The sequence below is a fragment of the Dermatophagoides farinae genome, chromosome 3 (genome assembly GCF_024713945.1).
Source record: "Dermatophagoides farinae isolate YC_2012a chromosome 3, ASM2471394v1, whole genome shotgun sequence".
Lineage (NCBI taxonomy): Eukaryota > Metazoa > Arthropoda > Arachnida > Sarcoptiformes > Pyroglyphidae > Dermatophagoides > Dermatophagoides farinae.
In genome coordinates this window covers 5196731-5221046 of record NC_134679.1, presented here as the reverse complement: position 1 = coordinate 5221046, position 24316 = coordinate 5196731, and the positions used below count along the sequence as shown (strand labels likewise).

At 35.6% G+C, this 24316-nt stretch overlaps 2 protein-coding genes across 5 annotated transcripts; one reads left to right on the top strand and one right to left on the bottom strand.

Moving 5' to 3' along the window:
* Positions 1-199: 199 nt before the first annotated feature.
* On the top strand, positions 200-7257 carry LOC124495271 (uncharacterized). Of its 4 annotated transcripts, none has more exons than XM_047058612.2 (11): positions 200-1024; positions 2098-2784; positions 2850-3421; positions 3542-4500; positions 4558-5341; positions 5402-5472; positions 5524-5698; positions 5754-5930; positions 6006-6124; positions 6184-6323; positions 6396-7257. In XM_047058612.2, the coding sequence occupies exons 1-11, from the start codon at positions 629-631 to the stop codon at positions 6786-6788; spliced, it is 4473 nt and encodes a 1490-aa protein (XP_046914568.2). In that variant the 5' UTR covers positions 200-628; the 3' UTR covers positions 6789-7257. The 4 variants fall into 4 exon arrangements, with proteins under 4 accessions (XP_046914568.2, XP_046914569.2, XP_075585756.1 ...); XM_047058613.2 differs by having other exon boundaries at positions 244-1024; positions 5411-5472; XM_075729641.1 differs by having other exon boundaries at positions 933-1024; positions 2015-2784.
* Positions 7258-7335: 78 nt separating this feature from the next.
* On the bottom strand, positions 7336-16770 carry hb (zinc finger protein hunchback). Its single transcript, XM_047058614.2, is given in 3 exon segments — positions 7336-10058; positions 10061-10740; positions 16635-16770. Coding segments are annotated over 2 exon segments (3282 nt in total). The 5' UTR covers positions 10730-10740; positions 16635-16770; the 3' UTR covers positions 7336-7445.
* Positions 16771-24316: the final 7546 nt, after the last annotated feature.

The window sequence follows — 24316 nt, the reverse complement described above, 5'->3', positions numbered from 1 at the left end:
TTCTACAGACAAACATACTCACACACAGGTGTGCTATAGCTAATCTGACAAGTATTCGTGGTCGTCGTCGTGATGTTCGTGTTGGTGTCGGTGTGTAGGTATATTCTGTATTTTTTTTTCATTTCGATGTTGTATGTTGGACGACATGAGGAATGGATCGTTTGTATGGCCAATTCGATGACAAGTCAGTGAACAAGTTCATTCAATGCCAACCAGTGATGCTGTATATACACACATAATTTTGATGATATACGAACGAATAAGCGCCAACAGCTGCGACGAACAACTTGTTGTTTTATTTTAGAGAGAAATTTTCTTCATGAAATGGAACCGACAGTTCCAACCGAAACCGAGTGGATGCATCGGTTGTATTTGATTTCAGTATTCAGTGTGTGATCATCATCATCAGTCAATCAATCCAGTGTACATATAGCTTGGTTACATTAAGAAATTATCTATCGATCTTATAGTTCCGATTGATCACTTGAATAAATTTTTATTTTGAATGTGTTTATGTGAATCTGTGTTGATATTTTGTGTAAAATAGCCATGTGACTGAATGCTAATTGTGAATCCATTGCTCATTCATTGACAATTCAAACCATCAGCTTTTAGCTAAGTGAAAGAAATGAAGAGTGTTATTCTGGTCAACGATAACTCAAACCGAAAATGTTTATCTTCACGCCTCGATCCATTATCAAATAATAGTCGAGAATGGCCAATTAGCCATTCTATCAATGAGCCATGTTCTCATTCGGGATTATCATCTGTTTCGAATAACCATCATCTTAGCCAAGCAAATAATGTTGACACTGGTTACACATATCACCATCACCAAGATTATCATCATACGATTGCTAATGAACAATCGAACGCTCCTGATCATGATCTAGAAGGTTCAATACTCCGATTTTTAAATCCACCATCCACATCGGCCAGTTACAATTTAATTAAATCGGAAAACCTGGATATTAATAATCATCGATCATATCCGAATTTATCAACTGCCGTCAAACATCATCAGGTTTGTGTTTGCTGTTCACTCGGTCGGAACATGTCGATTTTATTATCGACCATTCAATTTTGTGATAACCAATTGTATCGAATGTCATTGGCAATAAGCCCATCATTTGTTGCGGAAGCAGCCATTGATTGGGCCAACATTGAATTTTCAATATATTCTGGTTTGTTTGGGTCACACTTAATATATAGGATTGTTAATTAATTTTGTCTCATCATAATCAATGATCAATGTTTGTTGATGATTTCCTCGTTCTCATGCCAACAATAGAATGAACATTGTAAATACTCATTATGAGATGTCATCGAGACCATTATTCCCACATAATGATGACGACATTCATAATAATTTAGCTGAAAATGTCATACTGCCAATGACCTTGCCACCACGGACTGATTAATCCTTTCATGACCAATGTGAGCCTGTGAGATTTTGAAGCCGTCATATCAAATCAAAACATGATTGCCATTATGATTAAGCGACAAAACAGTAATTTGACTATAAAAGGTATAGGATGCTTTTTGTGTTTAGTTTGGTTCGATCATCGAACATCATTCAGATTGCATTGGATGACTTTCACACTCCAATCGAATCGAATTGAATATGATGTGCGATCCATTCATTCATCCATTAATGCATACAGTGTATAGAAGTTTGCTTATTTTACTTCTCTATGTATTCAAATCATCTACGCGTTGGCAAACAATTGTCGCTGATGATTGTGGTAAAGTTTTGTTTTGGAACGATTGCATCTTTGATTATGACATACAATTGAATAGCATTCTATCCATGAATGATTATAATCGTGAGTTGACATATGAATAGAAATGATCGTTTTGAAATTGGAGGCCAATAAAAACAGATGATTGGATGTTATTAGTATACTAATTACCATCGATTCATCATAAAATATTTACATTTTTTTTTTGAAAGCAGCTAATTACTGAGTATGTGCATGTTCATCTTTATTTTTTTTTCGACCACTTATATTAGAATTAATGCCATGACAGAAACTAAAATAAACAATAAAAAAACCATATCGCACACGGTTTTATTGTAACTTATCTATCCAACAGGCTCCTGGAAGATTAGATCTTTCCTTTACTAAATGTCGATTTCCTACCGATTATCTGCCTTATACTTCTACTGGGAATACCATTAATGAATTCATGAAAAAGCGATCAAACTCTATTGATGTGATTGGCTCTTTCGTTCAAGATGAGCATGGCCGCATCATCAATGATTCACTTGGCGAATCAACGTCTATGGCTAAAACGAAACACCTGGATTCATCGTCACAGCCACGATTAGAGGTGACATCATCAATGACGAGTTCATCTTCCTCATCGACATGCACTTCTACAATGATCGATGCTGACCATGACCACTATGGCCAACAATCCAATGACCACAGACGGCGAACATTCATTTGGACATATCCATTCATAGGTAACGGACATTATCGACCCTCATGGTCATGTGGCCATGCTCATGATAGTCAATCCTCGAAGTCTTATGGTCTCATTCGCTCGTGTGGATGTTGCCTGTTGATTGTTTTAGTAGCAATCATTCTATTATCGTTGTCTATTGTTCTGGGCTTTTCTTTATACTTGGCCATCGTAACAAATTTATTGACTGAGCAAACATTTGCTTATGGCATGAGTGGAAATTTTCGCATCGTCTCAGGCGATTCTTTCACCATTCGATTGTTGAATCAAACGTCATCTGAATTTCGCCGCAAAGCCACACGTTATGAACGAATCGTAAGTATCTCTACTTTTATTCAAGTTTCCATGATTTGTTCATTTTCTTGACTTGTCGGCATTAGATGGAGCATATATTGCGTCATAGTTTGTTGGCTGATTCCCTGCTTTATACGGAAATCTATACGTTTCGCCAAGGTAGTTTGCTTGTATTTTTCCGATTCTATGCACAAAAGCTTCCAATGGATCATGCTTTGGCCATTCAAAAATCAAAAACGGTCATTAATTTCGGTACTATTGAGAACGTGTTACTCGATGATCAAGTCATTATGACTAGAGTCAAACAGGTATTGTCAAATTCATTTCGACAGCAATGGTCAAACGCAACCATCGACCATTCATTACAATTAGATGTCGAATCAATCAAGCTGTCTACATTTGAACGCTTGACTGAACCTCAGTATCGGCAGCGATTGAAGCGAAAATTGGAGAATCTAATCAATTATGAACCCGAATCGATCAATAGAGTGGACAATGAACATCAGTTACCAGAACACCTTGATTCTTATGTAGATGACAAAACTACAACTACTGCCAATCCGAGTTTGGAAGATTTGACGGTTACATCGTTTACGAATATCGAGATCTCAACCACATTAAAACCGATCCGAGAAATGATTACGACCATTGAATCTAGGTAAGTAGTCATTTGCATACACTGTCAATAATGGAAGTTTTCTGCTTCCTGATCAACACGCACGCAAACAATGACTGTATTGGATTTACATTTTATGCCTATATATTCGCCTCTACATAGCTCAAATAAGACTGCATCGATTTCACAAGTTTCAATCGAGGACGCATGGCCAACTACAAACAAACCTTGGATCGTCAAGACTGATGATAAAATCACCACCAATGATAATGATGTCAACAATGTTACGAAAACAAAAGTTACGCAAACAACAATGTCCAAATCAGAAAATCCTGTTGAGCAAAATGATACTTCTAGTCAATGGACAACAAAACCAACGACCACCATCGCCAGTGATGATTCGGTCTTGATGAACAATATGACTACATTTTTCCAAGACATAATTACTTTAGGTCATGAAACAACGATAAATAAACCAGCTGAGTCTAGAGAAGATTCTGATGACCAGGTGCTGAATGTAGTTCAAACTCAATCTACTTTAGACCAATGGAATCTTTCGTCACAAAATGACACAATCGATGGATTTCTTATCAGCAGTAAACCTACCATGGCAGCTATCGATTCTCAAGTCAAAATTAACAAAAACTCGACCGATAAGATTCTGATCGTATCGAAAGATTCATTCGATCTATATTCATTAGGTAATACGAATCATACTGTTTCGACATTGCTTGATTCTGTCAATATCACTGATGATTACGACAGCGATGATGGTATAGAAAATGAATTCAAATTAAAGCCATTTTCTGACATGGATGAACAAATTTCTACAGCTACACCTACAAATTCAAGTGTCATCATTTCAAATAAAACGGACCATGTAGCAGCCTTGTTTATCATTGAGAATGAATTCACTCAGCTCGAATCTACAACACCAATTCCAACCGATCTGCCAACTGATCATACGACAGACGATTCCGTGTTTAAGTCACCGATTCCTGTGTTGGCATACGGAACACGAATATCGAAGAAGCTGAACAACCATAGTAAACATAATAAATCTAGTCACGCTAGTAATGCTCTTCATGGCTCCTTCTATTACTACAATTCCATCGATAAAGGTGAACATTCCATTCTGGTTAATTTAACTTCACATTTTTTTTCTTTTTTTTTCATAGTTCCCAGACCAATTATGAGGACAACAACCACAACGACGACAACAGCTGCTCCAAGAATCACATGTAAAGTGAACGAATTCGCTTGTTTGAATGCAAGTCATGACCGCCAGTGTGTACGATTTGAAGCAATCTGTGATCGTATCATTGACTGTTCAGATGGTTCAGACGAACTACAATGTCGTTGTGCTGATTACCTGCTTCGTGATGAAACACATCGACATAAACTTTGCGATGGTGTAATCGATTGTGCTGATCTCAGTGACGAGACCGTTACTTGTGGTCCTCGTTGTCGAGAGGGCATGTTTGTTTGCCATGGATTATCAAATCAATGCATTGAACAGTCCCTAGTATGTGATGGTAACAATGATTGCCTCAATGGTGATGATGAACAGAATTGTATCGCACTAGTCGACGATCAAGAACAAATGCAAGATAAAAACATTCATTTTTCCATGGATAATCATAACCCAAAAGGTGTGCTCCATATTCAACATCAAGGTGTATGGGCACCTCTTTGTTTCGATTCTTATGATTTGGATTCCGACAATTGGATTGATCATCGTTACGAAAATGATAGCGTCGAAGGAAATGCCACCTCCATATCGATATCGTCAATGATTCAAATTGATGACATGGGTCAGGCTGTATGCAAAGCTAACTACTATGTCCAACTTGAAAAAATCGACATTGTAACCATTGAGAAAAATAGTTCGCTTCACAATCTGACAAGATTTTTTGCCATCAACTCTCAATTGCCCAGTAATTCCAAGCCAGCATTATCACTGTAAGTTAGCCATTATTGCTAATGAGTTAAGTTCTATTGACTGGATTCTAATATGGTTAGTTGGAGCAGTCTGTTTGAAAAGGTTGAATGTCCAGGACACAAAGTGGCTCGAATCGAATGCTCGACCATAGGTGAGTCATTATAATCAAATGTTGCTTTTAATCATTTCTATAATCTTGCAGAATGCGGTATACGGCCGATGAGTTCTAAACTTCAACGGCGGATTATCGGTGGCCACTCATCATCATTTGGATCTTGGCCATGGCAAGTAGCCTTGTATCGTGAAGGAGAATTTCAATGTGGTGCCGTCGTCATTGATTCCCAATGGCTGCTAACAGCCGCCCACTGTTTTTACTCGTAAGTAGCTTTAATTTGTGTATCATCTATTTTCAAATGTAAAAATTGTTCCTAGAACACCTGGTGCATTTTGGACAGCACGAAGTGGCGTCCTTCGACGTGGAAGTCTACAAAAAACATTGTACGAGGAAATTCGTCGTATTGACCGTGTGTTTATTCATCCAGATTATGTGGATAGAGGATTCATTAACGACATTGCTCTGCTTCATCTGGATCGACCTTTGCAATACAGGTAGGCATCAATCATCATACAACGACAATGATAAGCGATGGTAGAAAAAAATAAATGATTTCCTTTCATTTCCAGTAAATACATCCGACCCATATGTTTGCCGGATGCGGAAGACAGTCACATTGGCCGATGGAACAATCAACTCTGCACGACAGTCGGCTGGGGTAAATTGTATGAAAACGGGCGTATATTCCGTAAGTTACAAATCATGCTTAATCATACTCATACTAAAAATTTGACCTTAATTTGATAGCGGATACTTTGCAAGAAGTTACATTGCCTATCATCTCGACTGAGGAATGCAGAAAACGGACTTTATTTTTGCCTTTGTACAAGATAACTGATAATATGTTTTGTGCTGGTTTCAAACATGGAGGTCGCGATGCCTGTCTGGTATGATACCATGATTCATGTATACATTACCTGATAACTTCTTTTTTTTATCCTACTTATCAACACACATAGGGCGATAGTGGAGGGCCTATTATGTGCCAGAAAGCAAATGGTAAATGGATTCTTTTGGGCATAACCAGCAATGGCGATGGTTGTGGTCGTGCTGGTCGTCCTGGTGTTTATACAAAAGTATACAATTACTTGACCTGGATACATTCTATCATGGCTAAAGGCTATCGTGTCGGTCATGGATACGAATCCAATCCTAAGACAACCATGTTGGTGACAGGAAAACAAGTGGATAAACCACACTGGCCAGGAAACAATTTGGCGATGCATGATAAAGCCTGTGAAAGCGGTCATCGATGTCCACTGGGAAAATGTCTAAAACGACAACAGCTTTGTGATCATGTCATCGATTGCTACGAGGATTCATCCGACGAACGATACTGTTTTCATTACTGAACTTTTTTACTTTATTCCTGGTTTACAAAGTTTTAGTTCCTATCTATTGGTATAAGGGCATAATTCTTCTCTTTGTTTCTCTTCTCAATGATTGTACATAGTTAGACCTATTAGGTTATATTGTCAAACGCACACAATTCTAGATCATGGGTTCTCAATCAATGTATTTTTTCTCTAATAAACAATAGGGCTGCCAACTTCTTTCGATATTCTGGGTTACATTTTAAATCGAAGAAAAATACAAATTATTGTTTCCAATGACACACAATTGTCTTTCTTTGTAGAAAAACCTAATTCTATTCTATAAAAATTCTATGATCATGTCTTTAATACATTGGTGCAATTATCAATTTCAAATTCGAATGGTCGTCAACAGATGACACTTCTATGGTGATTGGAATAATTATTTCGTGATTATTGATGATTAAATTCAAACATTAAATTTTGCTTTATTAATGTTAAACAAAAATGATTAAAGAATTTGAAAACATTGATTTTATTCATTAATATAGACAAAAACACAAAAAAATGTAGGAAAAAAATTTATTGTTATCATCAGCAAAGACAGTGATTTGCATACATTCATAATGAAGAAAAAAAAATGAAATGATTTGTGACTTGGGTGAATTTGTTTACAAATGGACGTTGCATAAGTCTTCACTTTTTGATCGACCACATTTCTAAAAGAATCTCTTGCATCAGAAATGTTACTGAATGCATTTTTGTGATCAGACTGTTTACATTAGTGAGAGATTCGTTGGGCGTCGATGAGGATGTAGTTGCCAAAGCTAAAGCTGCTGCCGCTGTTGCACTGTTAAGATTAGTGGCGATCGTATCAGCTTCTTGGTTGCTAGTGGAACATGATGCTAAACAATCAATGCTCTGAATAGATTCTCCATTCGACGAAGATGATATCGTGGTGGCAGTCATAGCGTCGGGCAACTTAGAACAAGATGATGATGATGATGATGATGATGCCGACGAACCAACACCCTTTGAAATGATTGCTGCCATAGCTTTCGAATCATTTATTTTTGAAGATGAGGAGGAAGATGATAGTGACATTGATGACGACGAAGAAGGTGTAGCGGAACAAGTATTGCTGGCTGATGTAGAAAGCAATTGCATTAACATCTGCATTAAATTACTGTTGGACTGAAGCAGCGGTTGTACCATTGAAGAATCATTAAGGGCGGCAACTAATGCAGGTTTTAGTTGAGTTATATCACATTCGGGCATTGTCGAACCTATGGGGCGAATATTGTGGCAGTCACTTTTTTGGTCATCGATTGTCATGTCAAAATTGAATACGGCTTGGTCATCGGCTTCGGGTGATTTGATTGGCGTTGGTGGAAGTGGATGTTGGATGTCCGTTCCATTTTGTTGTTGTTGTTGTTGATGATTGTAAAAATCAAACAATTGAATTTGATCGTTGGTTAAAGATGTATTTGTTAACAATGGCAAATCATCCATTATCGATGTTTCCGAAAGTTGTGACTCATCATCCATGTTATGATCGTCCTGATCAATCATTTGTTCATCGACGACAATATCGTCTGATCGAATCGATTCGTCCTCATCATCGTCAGGCTCTTTGGTTGGTGTAGGGCTAGAATCAAAGGAAGAGGGGGATAAAGATGGCAATGAGGAGACTGATTCCGATTCGGACATGAGATCCAGTGTGGTAGCAGAAGGCGGAAGTAATTTGCGAGCTTGTCCTTTGCGTTTTTTATGTATAAATTGTCTGGTCGTCGTCACCGGTAGTCGTATATCTGCTTGTTCTGATTGTGATTGTTGTTGGTGTTCAAGGAAATTTTGTAGCAACGATGAAAATGGGTTATCCTGACTGGATTTCATTTGGAGCTGGTCTTGTGATTCCTGTTTGCTAAGATCAAGCGCCAGATCATTAGATACTAGTTTATCACCATTTTGATCTGGCTGTTTCTGATCTTCACTGTGATCATTTATTGATTGATGTTGTTGTTGTTGCTGCAAGTGCTTACGTTTGTTGTTAAGCAATGACAATTTTTCTTTGACCACATGGTTTAGCATATGATTACTGAATTCGGGTTTCGATTCTGTCTGGAAAGAACAATAATTACATCGGAGATAGGTAATCTGTGCTTGTTCGTTATCATCATTTTCATTGTCATGATGGTCGTTCGATTTATTGATTGATTGTGATGCAGTATTTTCAAGTGGTCGTGTTTTGTTGTTCAAATCGACCGACGAAGATGATGTAGCCATGTTTTTCAACTTATCAACTTTTGGTTGAGTGGCCACTTTACATTTATTTGATTCATTATTTTTTTTAATTACTTTGGACCTAATTGATTTTGATGTTGTATATGACGCAATTGGTTTTTTAGGTCTAGGTCCTCTTCGTGTGCCATAAACATCAATGACCGGATATGGATTGGGTGTGCCATCCAAATTCAACACAGTGGCTGGTTGATGTTTGTATTTGCGAAGATGTAATTTGAGACTATGGCAGTATTTGGTGGCATAAGTGCAATCATCACATCGGTACTGATAAATGTTTGAATGTGATTTCATGTGCGAATTAAGCATCGATTTGTTGACACAGCTATAGTTGCATTTGGCACATTTGAATGGCTTTGAACCAAAGTGATTACGTAAATGATATTCCAAATGATGCTTGTATTCGGTAACAAAATTGCATTTCGGACATGCCAGCATACGATCTGATTTGATGTGATCCTTGGAATGTTCCCAGAAATCGTGTTTGTCCATAGCCACATAGCCACATTGCTTGCAACGATATTTTCGATTTCGAGCAGGATTTGGTCCATTGCCACCGGCCGACATTTCCATGCATCCATCCGGATCAAATATTAATTCAGCACCTTCAAGCGATTCATCTAACAATCGTCCGCTACCAGTCCAGGTTTCGGGTGGTGTTTCAGAATGAAAATCTCGTATATGACGCTTCAGGCGTCCTTCGGTTCGCGATGTATAGTCACAATGAGGACAACGATGATCAAAATGAGTATTCATGTGAGCATTGAAGTGAAGCTTGGAATTTCCGGTGTACGGACAGAGATGACATCGATAAATAGGATTCGTAGATCGATTGTCTGATAATGACTCCTGATCAACATTCGAAGCAATTGATGTAGTCGACACGGTCGATTCGACCAAGCGACGATTGATTGAATAGCATTTGGTCAACTGACGGGACTTTCCAGTTCCGTTTACAACACGCTGTCGTCGCTTAGCACATTTAGGTTTTGGCCGAGGATTTACTAGACTTGATAGTTGGTCGTCGTGGTTGATGGCTCTTCGATGCCTGGTGACATGAGTGCAGTTGTTTCAGCGGCTTCTTTGCACTCGGTAGTTGATTCCGACTGAGATGAAATTATTCTATTTACATTTACCGAGTTTGGTGGTGAAAGTATCGATCCACTTGACGTAGATGTGGCAGGTGCTGTTAGATGGTCCAAAAATGAAGGATTACCCATCATCATACGCATCATAAGAATTGGATGCTGATAAGCTGCTGGATTAATGGACGAAGATCCTGTTGTATTTATCAAAGGCAATCGATTTTGGTGACTTTGTTGTTCGACTAGTTCTGAGGGTGGCGTTGTGACCAATCCAGATGATGTAGCAACATTTGTAGGGATCGATGCCAAAGATTGTTGTTGCTGATGATGCATTGCTGCCATTAGTAGCATAGAATGAAGATGCTGATCCGACTGTGACATTGTCGACGAGGATGTGGCAGGAAGTGAATACAAAGACATAAGATCAGCTATTGGATTCTCTTCATCAGATTCCATAGTAGTGCTAGTTGCTGGCTGTGTCAACGGCATCAATGAAGGTGATCCAAGCATCATCGACCATGACCTATTATTCGTATCGATCAAGGCTGAATTATTGTCATTTACTGATAGCATTGATGTAGGTGGATTTGACATGATTCCGATATCTGTTGATTGAAATAGAACAAAAATAAAAAAAAACACACATCGATTATTTTGTATGACTAGAAAAAGCCAGACCCACCACAGAGATCGGCTGGTCATGGCAATGATGGTTTCATCGCATTTCTGCCGCCAAACAATCAAAATATTACACAGTGGCTATAGACAATAATAAGCTTTGATTCAACAACATGCAGGCTGATGATGATGATGAGGTCATTAAATGAACAACCAAAATGACGAAGAATCTGGTTCGAATATATCTCTATCACAGTATTGGAGATCTTTTCACTTTACACTATGACCATGAATTGTTTATGATTCTCTTTGGCCAAGTGTTGATTGAAGCCAATGGTTGAATGATTGATTGATTGATTGATTGGGGGCAAACCAAAACAATTATATATCATCATTATTGTATCAACCAAAACAATTTACTTCCGATCGGAATATGTTTGTCTTTTTTGTTTGTAGAGAATCGGAAATAGATTTGCAGATTCGTTATTGTCTTTTCACACACACACACACACACACACACACAAACAATGCATTTCTGTTTAGGAAACAATTTTATTCGAGAATTGATCAAAGAAATTCGATTATAACAAACACTTGTGTTTACAATACCTAATTGACAGGATGGTTCACTCAACCACCATTGTGGTATTGAAGCAAAATTGAATCAAGCTTTTTACTGGGCGAAATTTATTTTTCTTCGTTTTTTTTTCTTATTCATTCTCTCGAGAATAAAGCTCGATTCATGGGTGATAATTTGATTGTATTCATTGTTTCGGTTTTTTTTCTGTTAAGCCAGTATTGGCCAAACTGCTGTCATTCGGTCGTGATCGAGTTTTTTTTCTGTTGATCACAGGAGCAAAAAAAAAGAAAGAAAAAAAATTGCTGCGTACGAAAAAAATCGCGGTTGGATATTGCCACACACGCACACATACACACAGATACATGGCAATGATGAATGAGAAAGTGGAATTTTAGTTTTACTCCCGAATCTGGTTTGGATCTACGACTTTGATGGCATTCATCAAGTGTGTGTGTGTATGTCTATATGTATCTGGTATCTGTATATATTGGTTGCTAACAGGAAATGGTTCAATTTTTTTTTTGGCCAAACAATTCCTTTTTTTCGGTTATTTTTTTTCGCCCATTTTTATTCACATTTAGTTTTGTTGTTCTATCGAATGATTTGTTTTTTTTCATGATTTTTTTTACGATTGAACGCTTGGTGGTAGATTGTTGTAGCAAAAAAAAAAAAAAAAAAAAACATATATACAGGCTCAGTATGTGATAAGTTTAGTCTTTAAATTCAATATATATCACACAATATTCGAGGTTTAAAAGTGTTATTTTTTAAAATGTTTAAAAGTTCAATGACACATTCTGGTTGTTGATTAAAATGAAAGGACATAGTATTCAATGTTCATGTGTGTGTGTGTGTGTAAATGAATTGAGAATCAGTGTAACAATCTGTCGCCTTTTATTTTTATTTTTACTTTGGCCATAATTGTAAACCAGGTCTCACAAAGGTCATCGAATCGAGATGGTTAAAAATTTCACGATAGATATATCGTTTTTCGTTGTTGTTAACCTGTTGTCGTTAACCCTACACACACACACACACATGGGGTCAATTGGGTAAAAACTATTCAGCTTATATATTTTTTTTTTAATATTAGCCACGTGCCTATTGAAAATAAAAAACTTGTTGCGCCATGGTCAGAAGAGAGAGAGAGCTCGTGATCTACACGTTCAGAAATTGGTTTTGTGTGTGTGTGTGTGTTTATTGTTAGCGTGATTAACATGAATGGTAATTTTGGATCGAACCAGCTGCCATACAGTCAATCACATTTGTTAGATATGTCACCAAACACACACACACACATTATATACACGCTTATGGATCTACAACGAGTTGACCCAACTATATATGTAGTAAGGATTTCTCTTTTTTAGAGGCAAGCAACCAGTTCGTTTTAGTTTTAGATGAACGAATGAAAGCTTAGTTTAATGTTTATTGATCCAATAAATCAGCAGAGAGCCTTTTGTCGTTTGTATGTTTTTTTTCTGGCCTGCACGAGCCAAAAAAACACACACACACACACATAGAGAGAAAGATTTGGCTTTTTCTGAATGGATAATGATAATGATGACCATCATCAATATAATTGTCTGGCCAATATGCATGGACATTTTATTCAATTCCCGTTACCTTGTGGTCAAATAATCTGACTACAAGCAAATTTGTCACGTCAAAGACAACCGTTTTGGAAGAAATGAAAATTCTCATTTTGGATGGAATCATATTGTCCATAGGTGTCCATCATGAAATAAGATTTACGATACAATTTGAATGGTTAAAGAGGTTCGTTGGCTAATTTCAATGAGCGACCAATCAAATGGTATGTTCTTTGATCATCATGGCATGAATAGCATGATGATGATGATCATAACCATAAAGCAACACAAGAGTGTTAACCACATAGTAGATATGAATAATATATACAAGCAAAAAAAGAACTCCATAAATAGGTCTGATTAGCCGACCAGAGTAAACCAGTTGTCTTTGCAATTGAATTGCACTCTTTTTTTTCGGATTTTGGATTCTAAATTTATACTTTATTCACTTTACAATGTTGTCAAACTCAGATTGTATGAATGAAAAAACAGAGAGAGAGAAAGAGAGAAAAAGAAACAACCAAGTGTATTGTTGGCTGTACCATCTGCAACAAATACGCCACCATACTCAAGATGCTAATGTATGTATTGGTTAGGCCAGAAAAAAAGAGGTCAAAATCATCATCGGGTGACATCTCTCATCTTGAGGGTGGATGGCACGTGTCTCCAAGACAAGTCTTTATTCTTTTATTCTGGAACCAGTTGAGACAGTTTAGAATGACAGTGTATCCAATTTTTTTTGTGTGTTATTTTGGCTACTGAAGTTGTAAAAGGGAAAGTCGAATTTTTTTTTAAAAAACCGAATCCAATCAAACATGCATTTGGATACATACGACTGCACGCGTTTCTTTGACCTAAACACCGAAGCCGATCACTACGAAAGTTATACTCTCTCTCTCTTTTCACAAGCTAACCAAGTACAATCCTTGCTTGTTTGTTTTCCAGGCTGAAATGACCATATGGTAAACATCTGCTTGGCATGTTGCCAAGTTTGAAAGAAAAAGAATGGTTGCCTCAATGGCTATTTGTTTGTGTTTGATGCCAACAATCTAGTTGCTTAGATTGAATGATGACCCAATGCCAAAAGTTTAGTTTGATTCGACAATCCAATCTACAAGCATTATGATCAGTGGCCATTGGAAAAGTTTCTTGAATAATTACGCCCGAAATCTATTGTCCACAAACAGAGTCCAGTATTGGTGAAAACAAATGAAAATAATGGCAATTTGTGTGTAACGACTAAATGATTTATGGCTTCAGATTCTATAAAGGCCCATTATGATTTATACGCCTTTAATCATACAAAATTAATTTAACAAACAATATATATCGAACGGATAAAACTTCTTTTATTCTAAACCTAAACTTTCTGTTGACCTTGCTAGGAATGTTGATAAGAATGCGGTATTTTTGTGTGTGTGTGTGTGTGTGAAAGGTCAACGGTGGATTTTGTTTTATCCAAATTAGTATGAAAAGGTCACAATGATGACATGATTATTTATGTTCCAGGATTGTGACCGTTTAAAAATCAATTGTTATTTAGATACCTTGAAACGAGGATAAAATTATGGACAACAGATATTTCATGAATATGCATATATCTTATGTTCAAATCATCATCAAACATGAACACTTTTGAAATGATTTGCGTCACATTTCAATCAAAAGTCAAAGGTCAGGATGTTTTGACAAAATGTTTCTTTGCTTCATGATGATGATGGTGACGATGATGATGATGATGAGTACGATTATTATGATAAGTGTCATCTGGTTATGACACAACATATACACACAAGCATACGTTTCATGTAATAAACCGTTTGTCTAAAAATAGGTCTTAAGATCGAAACAAAAATGAATGATACAGAATAAGAAAAAGTTGTTGCATTCTTTTGTTCGTACGACCTTTGACCTGGCAGCCAGAATGTTCTAAATTCATTGAATTTTGTTTCAGATTTTTTTTAACTCATATTCACAACAGAAAACAAAAACTGAATGGGTGGATGGGTAAAAACTTTTTTTCTACAAAAACATCATAATAGTGCTCATAACATTAACATGGATGAGTGTTTGTGTTATATATAGAAAGGATTCAGTGACATCATTCTACTGGAGAATAGAAACAATTCAATTCAATCCATAGACAATTATACAAACAGAATAAAATTTTTGCCATTTTATTCGATGCCGAAATCTATGCCGTATTCATTCTAAAATGAAATCGAATTTCCAAAAAAAAAAAAAAAACAAAACAAAATAAAACCGGGCCAAAACAAAACAAAAAACAATGACGAATTCGTACATTGGTTTCGCCCGACGATGACGTCTCTTCTTGCTGGTATTTTTTTTCTGGTTTGCCCACGATAATGATTCCCGTAGGGACTGAGTCATTTGACCCGTTGCTGCCAAAGCAAAGAATTGTGTATCCAGTGTGATGGTCAACAGTGATGATGATGATGATGTAGATGTGACCGTGAATCCCAGCTAGACTGATTGTTAGCCCCATAATGGACAGTGTCCATTTTTGTTGTCAAAGGGTAAAATGTCTCTGTCTACGTCTATCCATCTGGCTTTAATTTCACTACTACAGCTTTTTTTACCCGAATTCAACAATCTAATGGGCAAATCCATTGGATGAATTGAACCGACCCAAGCAAATATATTATGATGTTTTCACTGGTGACCCTTTTTGTAGATGTATCAGTAATCTGGTCAAGTTTTGGACATACATCTTATAATCAGCATAGCATCATTTTCATGTAGCTATCGCATTCCAGATCTATGAAACTGGCCATCAATATGCACACGCCAAATAAATCGTTATGCTCAATCATAATCGAGACTATTTTAGCTGAGGGATTGACCAGATTAACAAGTATTTGCATACAAAAACTCTATTTATCGTTAGGGTGTTGATTACATTTAAAGCAACTGGCCAATGAATATTGATTATTGAAGCGAAAATAAGCCGAACAATATGAATATATATTGTGATAAAAAACAGAGGCCAATCCATTGGCCGTGGCAATGAAAAGGGTCAAGGGGATATTGATTTTCCACAACAACAAACAAGCACTTGGCTGTTTGTTTGTTGTTGTTGTTGTTGTTTGGTAACTACATCTCGCTCCTAATGACAAATAACCATTATATCGATCATAATGATCATGATCGATGGTAAATAATGGTTTTTTTCCATTCATATAATATTCCGCAGCAGCAGTAGCGGCAGCAGGCTAGCTTTTTACCCTATCATTACGTTAGCTAGTTATCTAGCTTAGCTATAGATATAGCTCAATTACGTAAGTAATATTCCAGACAGACTAGACATGCCATACTTTACCGGTATAATTCGATCACCGATACTAATACACACACACACACACACGCATATAAACATATCGGCTATAGCTGTTTGTTGGGTCAGTCATATGCAAGATTGTGTCAATTAAACATTTGATTACGTGGTTCGTCTACAACAGCAACAACAACAACAATCAAAACGAATCCGTTGAATATTTATATGAAAAACAACAATAGCACAAATAACCGGTTAAAACCAAAACACACACTCACACACAAATACATGCATAGAGATTCGATACACACACAAATTTGTCCGTGTAAATGAGTTTTATCTACACACACACACACAAAGTGATGACAGTCATGATTGACCATCGAAGAATCGAAATACAAAAGCATCACTTACCTTATAGAAAAAGAAGAAGTTTTTAGAATAATTTTTGGATTTAAAAAAAAAATTGTCATTCATTGACTAGAAAAAGAAAAGTATGTATGTGCATGTGTGTGTGTGTCAACCGGATATAAACGAAGAGAACTAATTTGTTCTTATGAGATGTTCATTGATTGTAATTTTTTCATCGATCCAATCAATGTTGAAAGAAGAATTCGAGGTTTCAATAAAAACTTTTTTTTGGATGTTAAAACTATTCAATGAAAATCATTGGCGGTAGATATAAATTCTTCTCGTGATTCGTTTCATATTTGCTGATTTGTACTCAATAAATCAAGCGGAAATGATGGATAAAAACAGAAATTGAAAAAAAACTTTTAATTAGTGATTCATATAGTGATTGAATGAGAGAAAGGGAGAGAAATACAATTCGGTTGAACACACTTAAACACACATACACACACACACACACACATGAAGAATGATTGTTTTAGATTGTTGAAAAAGTTGAAAATAAAAAATATTCCACCATGTCCATTCATATACTGAATCACATACAATACTGATTCGAATCGAATACTGAGCATCGTATTTTATGTTTTTTTTCATCATCACCATCATCATCATTTTCACATCGACCAGAAAAAAATTGTTCTATGCCACCACACACACACACATACACACACAAACACATCACTTTGGTTAACGTTTGTTTTTCTACGTCTTTGCGAGATAGTTTTTTTTCTGGTTGCCAATGGTCTGCCAAGAAAAAAAAAGGAAACCCAACCAAAAACTATTCACACAGTATATAATAATGGAATCGAGTAACCAAAAAAAAAAAGAACCTTTTGGCCGTTTACAAGTCCAACCCATTCTGGTTGTTTTTTTTCTGGCTGGATCATGTTCCACTACCACCATATATACTATTTGTATGTATCGAATATATATGTTGTATTCATCATCATCATCATTCATTCATTTTAATGTTCATACTTTTTAGCAAATGTCTAGGCAGTTTTTTTTACCAACATTTTTACATAGACATCGGGTTTTTGTGTTGTTTTTTTTTCAAAAATGAGCCGTAGCCCATTCGAAGGCGGTGCTTTCAGTTATAACCATATTCTTTTGATGTGTAAATATGTTTTGAATGGTAGATACCAATACCAGAATGTTGGGTCTTCAAATGAACAACAACAACGAAAAAAAACTTTTTTTTCCACTATTGGACACATACACCGCGCCTATTATTTTTTTATTTGTAAGCACCTCCCTGTTTTTTTTTCAGTGTTTTCGAATAGTGTGTTTTTTTTTTGATCAATACAAACTTTACGAATTACGAATGAAAGATGAAAATACGAAGATGCGCAATTAATTTGTTTGTTATATCCGATGGTCAAGTTAATAAAAATGGCAAAAAAAAATCGTTAACTTACAAGTTTTTAGTTCATTTGTCTACAAGATTGTATAGAAGATGATTGGTCATCGTAAGGCGTTACTTTTAATCATCATCGTCATCATCATCATCACCATCATCATTGGTGGTAGAGTTTGCGTCAACAATCAAATAAATTCTTCATCAATTCTTTAGAATCCAAAAAGAGTTGGCTTCCTATTTAGGATAAGAATGTGGGTGGAGCAAATAAAACATAAGTAATATTTGAATGATGCTAAAACCAAGTGGTGTGTCTATATTTTTGCATACATACCAAGGACGACCTGTGATCGATAGATCAAATATTGAAAAATGAATTAGTGATTGAAGATTTTTTTTTGCAACCATTGAATCAATAAGAAAAGGTTTGTTTTTTTGCCAAATTTTATAATTCCAAAGATTCGATGGGTCAGTTTATTCAGTTGTCCGATATGAGCAAATAAAACATAAATCATACACATATAAAATATAGTGGTGAAGAAAACTTTTCACTGTCAAATATAAGGTGACGTGATCATATTCATATAGCATAGGGTATAAATAATTTTTGGGTCAACATGGTCATCGAACGTGAGAAAGAGTTTTGGAACGGATGATCTTTGATCAAACAATGAGAAAAATTCATTCGATTCATTGGATTGGCTCGATATGAATCGGATATTTTTCTTTTTCTTTGATAAAATCTAAAGCAAAAACAATAATATTCTCGAATAAGTTATGGTTATTTTTCATACGAATGTGATTAATTTGACTTGGTTATTCGACAATTATTTGGCTCCTGGATCGTATTAGCTTCAATTGATTATAAATTGTAAGCTTGATGATCCAATTGCACAAAATTCAATAGCTAGGTCCTTGACCTAACCAACTAGCTAGTGCCCATACTGTGTGTGTGTGTGTGTGTGTTGCATCTATTGTTGACCTTCTTGTCTAGCAATGGTAAATCGAATAGTTTCCATGTGTGAGTATATTACCCTTTTTTGAGATTCGATGATGATTGACCACTCGTATACTTCACATTAATCAAGTGTTGTTCACACAATTCTACTATGTCTTGGTGTATGTGTTGATCAATCATACATTCATAGTTTGGTTTATTCATTCATTCATATTGGTGGATATGATTTTAATCAGATTGATTAGTTGCAATTGGTTCTACCAAATTCAATCCAATTCAAACCAATCGAATCGAATACGTTCATTTTATTTTAATTCAGATGTACAGAAAAAAAGTCCAGTTGGAACATCATCGTCATCATCATCATCATCATCATCAGGGCGTACATTTTCAGTTATACCCTGGGGATCATAGTAGATGATGATGGCCCATAATGATGGTCATCATCACTCTACCACGATCGACCATTATTGAGCGTGTAATCACAATACATTGATGATGAACATTGGGCCATATAAAAAATTGCAATGACTATAGTTTTCTATGTCCGAGTAAAGGGTTTAAAGTACATATCATCACTTAGTTGACTGTCCAGAAAAAAAAACAAAAAAAAATCACCGCCATCATCATCATTGTGGATGTCCCCTTAGGGAGCTTTGACTACCGACTAAATGGACTCGATCATTCATTTCACTATATGATTAAGTAAGTAATAATCGCAAAGTCGAATTCTTGTCTATTGGTATTCTGTGTGTGTGTGTATGTGTATATATTCCAGATTCTTGTATTTGCCTGAATGGTTTCATGACATGGCAATATGTCTGTATCATCTGTCAAATGTAAATTTTGAGCTAATTATTACATCCGCACACACACACACACACATTGACAAGCCAAATATACAGACACCAGATTTTTTTTTTGTTGGCCAAAGAATCAAAACTGACAATTGTTTTCACAATTCTTCTATTCTTAGCGAAAAAAAAATTCCATGTGTCATCACAATCGACAAAATAAAAATTTCAATAACAAGATCCAAATATGTCGGCATTTTTCGCCTCAATGTACAAATACATCCCTTTTTTCATGTTCATCCAAGCTGTGTGTGTGTGTGTGTGTGTGTGTGTGTGTGTGTGTATCGAATCGAATATATGATTATGGTTGCCGTTATTAAAAATCGATCAATCAATTTTTTTTTCTTAAAATGAAATCGAAAAAAAGCCAATATTGCTAAACCAGCATATATATATTAATGTTGATGGTGGTAGATTTGGATTTAGACAAGAAAAATGAACAAACAAAATCAAATACAAAAAATCATCATCTAAATCTGAAATGAATGTCGATATAATAAATAAAAAAAACTTTTTTTTTATTGCTATAACTGATCATTTTTGTCAATGAACATTTTATTGTGAATCCGGGTGACCAGTCGATCGCGGTCATAACCTTGAAAAAAACAATCAAAAAAAAAAAAAAAAAAATTCAGCCCTTTTTATAATAAAAAAATGTAGTTTGCATAATTCAAGTGGCAACACGTATAAAATGTACGTGCAATGTGTATCTCTCGACCTTTGACATTGGTGTTTTCTTGTTTTTTGTTGTTGTTGTTGTTGTTGTTGCCGTAAAATATTGAATCAAATACAATTGAATGGCCAGTTTATTCAGTGACGAGCTTGTCAATTGATCTATTTTCATTTTTTTTTTTTTTTTTTGGTTTTCTGTGTGTACGTGTGTTGATTATCTCATTCAATGAATCGGTACAATCTGCTCGTTCTAGCCTATCGAAAAAATAAGCATAGGCATCCTGTCAGGTCCATTAACCTACAGCGCGATCGGCAATCGTGTATTTATATTTTTTTTGGATGGACACGCGTGCAAATTGCTCACTCATTGAAACCAGATTGTCATATTCAAATTTGAAGGTCATACAAAGCTCTAATAACCCTTTTCTATGGTCCTATGGCGATTGATGAGGATTGAGGTCAATATCATCTTGGCATAGAAGCTATGTTATCACCGTTGTTGTGTTTCCGATCTAATCAACCATCCATTGGTTTATGCGCTAAAAAAAGAATCCACTAACCCGATGACCAAACTGAAAAAAACTCGTGCTGTTCGCGTGTGCAGGTGGACAATGTTTATGGTCCATTCATTCACTATTCAGCTATTGTTTGTTGATTTTTTGTTAATAAAAAAAAAATAAATGTTTCTGACCCCTTTGAATGGTACATGATAAAAACTCTATGCTTTGCTTAGCACACACACACACACACACACAAAAAACAGAAAAAGCCGTGAAATCTTCTTGACCAATGGATAATATTTGGAAAGAATTTGACGTCGATGTAACAAATAAAGCATCTGGTCATCATTCTTTCTTTTTTTGTTCTTAATGGCACTAAATGGGAAATGTATGTTCATTTAACAGTCAAACACAAAAATGACAAGACAACCACGTATATATGTCAATTATGAATTATGAACTACAGATTTTCTAATGAAAAACAAAAAATACACATCTCATTTAGCAACCAATGTGTGTGTGTGTGTGTGATATTCGTATCGATCATCATTTAGAATCTATGATGATGACTATTCGCTTATTATCTGTTGGTGTTCATCATCATCATCACTCCTTTGATTACATTCTTTTTATTTCAAATTTCGAAAATTGAATTATACGACTGCAGCGGGGAGCTATAGTTATTGATTGTTGTTAAAATAACGAATCAGCGGTTATGTTGTTGTTGTTGTTGACCATGTGAACATATCGAGATGTGATCACACGTGTGTATGTTTTTTTTTGTTGTTGTATGTGTTCATGTTGTCCATGTCAGATTCGTTGTTATTATATTTTTCTGTTCGATTCATAGATTCACAATAGAGGCCTCACTTACTCATCATTATCATCATCATCATCATCTTCATTGCCATGACAGGACATATGGCACGTTCCTAATAATGTCCACTCTTGTTTTTTTCCCTCTCTTTCTGTCCCTTTCTTTCAACTGACTTAGTTTGTGACATGACAATATTCAAAATCTAATATTTTTTTTTCAATCATTTCATGTCTAATCATGATGATCGGAAGTTGGACAAAAGTTTCAAAAAAAAAATTTCTGTTAAAAACCATCTTCTACAAGGTATTATTACGTAATTTGTAATATCTCTCTCTTTATATTACTATTGATTTATAGTGAACCGGAAGGATGAACCAAATTAACGGGTTATATCCATAAGAGGTTATGCATGACTAGTTATCACCATTATCATTAATCTAAAAATTCAGAATTTCTATCGTCTAATCACAATTTCTTTCAATAGTCAATCAAGTCAAAAGAAAAATCATTTTGACCGATTTTTTCAGTGACCAATCGAATCATCGACCAAATCAATCATTGATGGCCTACATCATGATTGGACAGCACAAAACTAGATTCGATTTCGATTCTCAATCAAAAAAAAACGACTACTTTTTTGTGCTTCTCCAATCATTAGTTCGAAAGAGCCAACGGCTAGAGGATATTCAAAATAAAAAAAAATTTGTTCAACTTTAAATTACAAAAAGAGAAAAGAGTTACAATATATTTATTTATTTTACGTTTATTTTTGTGATGGACTGACCAACAACCGAATTGACCATCTAGCCAATTTTTTTTGGCACGTGTGCATATGGTTCGTGTGTGTGTGTGTGCATATATATCTAAAATGCTGTTACCATTGTTGACCGATGGGACAAATGATAATTTTTCAAAATAAAAAAAAATCCTATTTCAATATATCTATAGAAAAAAGAAAAAAAAGAGAGTGAATTTTTTTTTTTTTGATTTTAGAATGAAAAAGTTAAAAACATCAACATTTGACCTGAACATATAAAGTGCGAGAAAAAGAGAGAGAATGTACACGCGCCACATCAATGACTATTGGATAAAATAGCCATTATGATCATGTCTGGTCACATTATCATAACCCGATATGTTTTGGGTCGATCGGTCGTGTTTTTTCTTTTCTCTTCTTTTGCCATTGTAAAATTGTAGATCGTAAATCTAAATTTAACCCCCTCTATCTCTAACGAAAATAGCCACGCGAATAACGGCAAAGAGAAAAAAAAATAAAAAAAAATTTCAATTTCAATCACACAAACTGGACATTTTCACATAACTGGGTCTGAAAAAAAAATTGATACGGTTCATAAGCATTAGTTGAGTTCAATCAGTCTGGTCATTCTAGGCACGGATGGCCTAAGGGGTCATCATCATCATCATCATCATAACTATAACTCGCTCATGTCTGAATCGGATGTGTAGATTATTATTTGGCCGGCAAGACGTCCATAAAAGAGTTGACTCAGCAAATTCTGACAATCGTCTGGTCACCGTCTTGGATCGATTTTAGCATGATGGTGACCTCGAAGACCATCGGTCATTCGAGACTTGTCCAAGACGATACTGGTCATATCTTAATGTTTGTCTGTCTGGTATGGATGTCAGACACAAGCTCGGTGGGCAATATCCGTTTGACATTATCGACAATTTTTTTTTTTTACTATTGCTGTTGTCAGCCATCCATTTATGAACATTGTTGTGGCTCAACGGGTTACAACAAACATAGTCGACACACACGTAGCACGTGCTTGGCACACTCGTTCATATTACCCTATGAACACTATGACCATCTCTAGACGTTTCGATTTATGGTATTTATTAATAATAGTAGCCAACACATGAAAAAAAACCAATGGCTAGGGTCAGACACACACACACACACATATACATAAATATAACAGAAAAAAAAGCAATGATGATCGGTCATGAAACAAAATGAAATGACTGACCAGCGAGCCAATGAGTGAGAATGGCTCAATTATTAGCTCTAAATAATAATTCGATAATTTATGTCACCAACGACCAAGAAATAGGCCCAGTTCTATTTCTTTTTTTTCTCTCTTTTTCTCTCGTTGGCTTTGTCTGTTGAGCCATTCTTTGGATCAAAAGTTTTTCATCACATTCATGCTGGACGGCTGCTGTCGTTTTTCATAGTTTGGGGGATGATAAAAATGGGGAACTTTTCATCCGTCACATTGACATCTAATATGGTGATGGTGACACACACCATTGCTGCTGCTACCGTTGTTGATGAAACTTATTTCGAATGGTGGACAAACAATTTTATTCTCGAAATGTTGATAATATTCAATCCTTGCCCGAATGGATCGAATGATTAAATATTGGAAAAAGTTTTTGGGTACAAAAGCGAATGAAAGAAAAAAAAATTTCCAATTCCCAAAAACAAAAATTATAGTTAATACCCAACTAAAACTGAATAGTTTACTTTTAACCATTCAGCAGAGCAAGTAATACCCTT

What these genes read in the sequence shown, in the direction of transcription:
- LOC124495271 (XM_047058612.2), top strand. Translation starts at nt 629, where the DNA reads ATGAAGAGTGTTATTCTGGTCAACGATAACTCAAACCGAAAATGTTTA. An exon ending in CTACAATTCCATCGATAAAG is followed by an intron (nt 4,501 to 4,557) that starts GTGAACATTCCA and finishes TTTTTTTCATAG; the next exon opens with TTCCCAGACCAATTATGAGG. An exon ending in GAGGTCGCGATGCCTGTCTG is followed by an intron (nt 6,324 to 6,395) that starts GTATGATACCAT and finishes CAACACACATAG; the next exon opens with GGCGATAGTGGAGGGCCTAT.